The following is a 4551-nucleotide window of genomic DNA, read 5'->3' as shown; positions in this document are numbered from 1 at the left end:
TCTAGGCCCCAGCTCTGGGCAGCATCTCATCATGTGCTGTGTCTGTGCAGCCTGGCTGAGGTCTGAGGTCTGAGCCTGTGTCCCTGCCGCTCCAGCATATAGACGGGAGAGCCAGTTGCTCTGCCCTGGAAAGAGGTGGCTGCCACAGAGAAGCGTGCAGTCTGGAACAAGGTGGCTCCTCCCCTGGGAGTGGCCAGGTTGGAGGCCTCCCAGGCTGTCATCGGGGTCCAAGGGCACCCTTCGGGGGCTCATGGTGCTTGGAAGCTGCAGGGCAGTCAGCAGGCTCCTGTCCAGGCACTCTAGGCTGCCATACTGAGTGAGGTTTCTCAGGTAGCTGCCCTGGCCTCAGGTGGGTAGGGTCTGGGTTCAGCCACCTCCTGGAGAGGGTGGCCTTCCTGGGGTCCCAGGACACTTTGGTGGTAGCAGTGGGAAGATGGCATCTGACAACACCCCCCGCCCACCCTCACCACAGGGACACTGCAGGTCCGTCTCCTGGGCTGTGAACAGTTGCTGGCAGCCGTGCCTGGACGCTCCCCGGCGGCTGCACTGGCTGGCAGCCCCTCCGAGGGCTGGCTTCGGACCAGGGCCAAGCAGCAGCGTGGCCGAGGCGAGCTTGCCAGTGAGTAGGGAAGGAGCTTCAGGGAGGGCAGGAGAGCCCTGCTTCAGGCCTGTGCTGAGCCCCAGCTCTGGCCCTGCAGGCGAGGTGCTGGCTGTGCTGAAGGTGGACAACCGCGTTGTGGGGCAGACGGGCTGGGGGCCGGTGGCCGAACAGTCCTGGGACCAGACCTTTGTCATTCCACTGGAGCGAGTAAGGCTGCTTTTGTGTGGTCAGGGGTGACCCTGGGCTGCGGGGTGGGAGGCTGCCCAGGTCGGGGCTTGTTCTGCACCCCACCCTTCAGCCTGGCCTCCCCAATATAGGCCCGTGAGCTGGAGATTGGGGTGCATTGGCGGGACTGGCGGCAGCTATGTGGCGTGGCCTTCCTGAGACTTGAGGACTTCCTGGACAATGCCTGTCACCAGCTGTCCCTCAGCCTGGTACCACAGGGGCTGCTTTTTGCCCAGGTGCTCACCACCTCCGCCCTCTGACTTGGTGGGCCCCTGGGGGCGTCGGGGCCAGGAAGGCCTTCAAGACCAATGCACTGCATGTAGGTGCAGAGATTGAGGACCAGAGAGGAGGTCTCCAAGAATAAGGACTCCTAGCCGCTCTCTCAGGGCTGCATCTGGAGGCCTGGGTCCTTGTCCTGACTGCCCTGCCTCAGGTGTGAGCCTGGAAAAGTGCTGTCCTCCCTGGGCCTCTGTTTCTCCGCTAGTCTCAATGAGGACATTGAATCTGTTTCTCTGGGTCCTTCCGGCTCTTGCATCTGTTGACCCTGGGGGCTTGGGCTGTGATCCCAGGGGCAGAGGAGGTGCCATGGCAGGTGAGATGGGAGGCGACTGGTCCACAACCCTGCCCCTACCCCTGCAGGTGACCTTCTGCGATCCTGTCATTGAGAGGCGGCCCCGGCTGCAGAGGCAGGAACGCATCTTCTCTAAACGCAGAGGTGTGGAGGGAATGGGGGCTATGTGCGAGGGAGCAGGGCTGGGGCCCCGAGACTCAGGTCCCCTTTTCTCCCAGGCCAGGACTTCCTGAGGGCTTCGCAGATGAACCTCAGCATGGCGGCCTGGGGGCGCCTCGTCATGAACCTGCTGCCCCCCTGCAGCTCCCCGAGCACGATCAGCCCCCCCAAAGGGTGCCCTCGGACCCCAACAACATCACGAGAGGCCTCGGACCCTGCCACTCCCAGGTGAGGAGCCCTGTCGCCCTAGACTGCACCCTCCTCTGTGGCAGCTGTGGGGCTCCAGATGCAGGCGGTGTCTGTCTGTCTGTCTGCCCATATTGCTCAGCCCCCAACCCTCTGTCCATCTCACTTCAGGTTGGTGTGTCCATCCTGCCAGCTCTTGCATCTGCCTGTGCTGGGCACTGTGTCTACTTTCTCCCTACAGTAATTTCTTGCCCAAGAAGACCCCCTTGGGCGAAGAGATGACACCCCCACCCAAGCCCCCGCGCCTCTACCTCCCGCAGGAGCCAACATTCGAGGAGACTCCGGTGAGGGGCTGGAGGGACTAGTGGCTCCTGGGACCGGCTGGGCTTGGCGGGCTCACCCAGCTGTGGGGTGGCAGGCCTAAAGGGAAAGAAAGAAGGAAGCCCAGCCCTGCCCTGAGCTCTTCTGTCCTCACAGCGCACCAAACGCCCCCACATGGAGCCTAGGACTCGACGTGGGCCATCTCCACCAGCCTCCCCCACCAGGTACCCACATCCTGCGCACCTTCATGTTTGAGACCTTCGTCTGCTTACTTGAACATTTGTGTATCCATCATACATTACTCCGTGGCTCCCTGGCCCACGCGCTGGCTGGCTCTCGGGGTCTGATTTGCTAAACCCACATTATTGAGCTCCAGCTCTATGCCAGCTTCTAGGAGCCCTTCCTGCAGGGGTTTCTCGAGCCCATAGGTTGAGACAGCCCAGGACTGGGCATGGGAGGCTTGGAGTGGCTCTGGGTAGGGACCCAGCCCTTGCCGTAGGGGACTTCCTATACCCTCTCTTTCTTTGCAGGAAACCCCCTCGGCTTCAGGACTTCCGCTGCTTAGCCGTGCTGGGCCGGGGACACTTTGGGAAGGTAGTGGGCTGAAGAGGGTGGTATGGGACAGGATTGGGGGCCTCATCACATGAGCCGGGAGGACCTGATCTGTGTGGGTGGTAAAGGCTCCCTGGTGCGGCCCACCTGGACCCCAACCTGTCTCTGGCCCCAGGTCCTCCTGGTCCAGTTCAAGGGGACGGGGAAATACTACGCCATCAAAGCACTGAAGAAGCAGGAGGTGCTCAGCCGGGACGAGATAGACAGGTGTGTGAGGGCACCGCAGGGCACCCAGGATGGCTGGCCTGGGCTGTGGCATCCAGAGGGCAGCTGTAGTTTCCTGGGGCTTTGGAGAGGTGACCCCGTGGGGCCAGTCAACCCGCATTCTCTTTTGACACCTGCAGTTGTTAACTGTGTTTCCTTGGGCAGGTCCCTTCTTCTCTCTGTCAGTTTGCTCTACTGTAAAATGGGGACGTTGGTGACTGTGCACATTCAGAGCCCCTTGTGAGCCCCTGACATATAGAAACCATCACTCTATGGTCAGGCACGGGAGTTCACGCCTGTAATCCCAGCACTTTGGAAGGCCGAGGCAGGCGGATCATGAGGTCAGGAGATCGAGACCATCCTGGCTAACACGGTGAAACCCCGTCTCTACTAAAAATACAAAAAATTAGCCGGGCGTGGTGGCGGGCGCCTGTAGTCCCAGCTACTCAGGAAGCTGAGGCAGGAGAATGGCGTTAACCCAGGAGGCAGAGCTTGCAGTGAGCCGAGATTGTGCCACTGCACTCCACCCTGGGCGACAGGGCACACCCTGAAGCTCCGCCTCCCGGGTTCACGCCATTCTCCTGCCTCAGCCTCCTGAGTAGCTGGGACTACAGGCGCCCGCCACCGCGCCCGGCTAATTTTTTTTTGTATTTTTAGTAGAGACGGGGTTTCACCATGGTCTCGATCTCCTGACCTTGTGATCCTCCCGCCTCGGACTCCCAAAGTACTGGGATTACAGGCGTGAGCCACCGCGCCCGGCCTGTTTTTGTATTTTTAGTAGAGACGGGGTTTCACCGTGTTAGCCAGGATGGTCTCCATCGCCTGACCTTGTGATCTGCCCGCCTCCGCCTCCCGAAGGGCTGGGACAGGCGTGAGCCACCGCGCCTGGCCAAAAAAGTTAATTTTCTTATCTTGTACCGAGATCTCCTTGTAGCAGCAGCCAAATTGTAATCAGCAAATAATCTGAGAGCATGGGCTTTGAAGCTGTATCCCACCGAGATATAGTGCGAGCTGGAAAGGCCAGCACCTACCTGCACAGAGCACTGCTACAGGGCCGACTGACCCCATTCCGTTGTGAGCAGAGCTGAGAAGAGGAAACGCAGGCTCTGGATGGAGCCCTCTCACCTGGCCTTGGGGAATCCAGGAATGCTTTCTTTTCTTTTTTTTTTTTTCTTTTTGAGATGGAGTCTCGCACTGTCGCCCAGACTGGAGTGCAGTGGTGTGATATCAGCTCACTGCAACCTCCACCTCCTGGGTTCCAGCAATTCTCCTGCCTCAGCTTCCCAAGTAGCTGGGATTACAGGCCCGCGCCACCATGTCTGGCTAATTTTTATATTATTAGTAGAGACAGAGTTTCGCCATGTTGGCCAGCTGGTCTTGAACTCCTGACCTCCTGTGATCCACCTGCCTTGGCCTCCCAAAGTGCTGGGATTACAGGTGTGAGCCACCACGCCCGGCCCAAGGAGTGTTTTCTAGAGGAGGTGGTGTCTTGGCCTTGAAGGACTTACACAGGAGTACTTAAGGCCAAGTAGACAAGTTCAGAAATGCAGAAGAAATAGCTTGTTAAAAGGCCTAGAATTCAACTACTCAAGGCCACCCCATATCCTGTCTCCTGGCTAAACACCCGAGTTACTTGAGTTGTCCTTTTTTTTTTTTTTTTTTTTTTTTTTTT

At 59.0% G+C, this 4551-nt stretch overlaps 1 protein-coding gene across 1 annotated transcript in view; it reads left to right on the top strand.

The window, feature by feature from the left end:
- The window catches only part of PKN3 (protein kinase N3), a 21575-nt gene that overhangs the window by 8543 nt on the left and 8481 nt on the right, over positions 1-4551 (top strand). Inside the window, exons 7-15 of the mRNA XM_011988634.1 lie at positions 473-619; positions 699-808; positions 919-1062; positions 1466-1541; positions 1616-1784; positions 1984-2086; positions 2220-2287; positions 2594-2657; positions 2791-2882. Coding sequence (XP_011844024.1) covers positions 473-619; positions 699-808; positions 919-1062; positions 1466-1541; positions 1616-1784; positions 1984-2086; positions 2220-2287; positions 2594-2657; positions 2791-2882 — 973 coding nt within the window. The remainder of the gene's footprint in view (positions 1-472; positions 620-698; positions 809-918; positions 1063-1465; positions 1542-1615; positions 1785-1983; positions 2087-2219; positions 2288-2593; positions 2658-2790; positions 2883-4551) is intronic.

This window comes from Mandrillus leucophaeus, unplaced genomic scaffold (genome assembly GCF_000951045.1).
Source record: "Mandrillus leucophaeus isolate KB7577 unplaced genomic scaffold, Mleu.le_1.0 Scaffold109, whole genome shotgun sequence".
NCBI classification, from domain to species: Eukaryota; Metazoa; Chordata; class Mammalia; order Primates; family Cercopithecidae; genus Mandrillus; species Mandrillus leucophaeus.
Note: the sequence above shows the minus strand (reverse complement) of the source record. Positions and strands in the feature narration are given on the sequence as shown.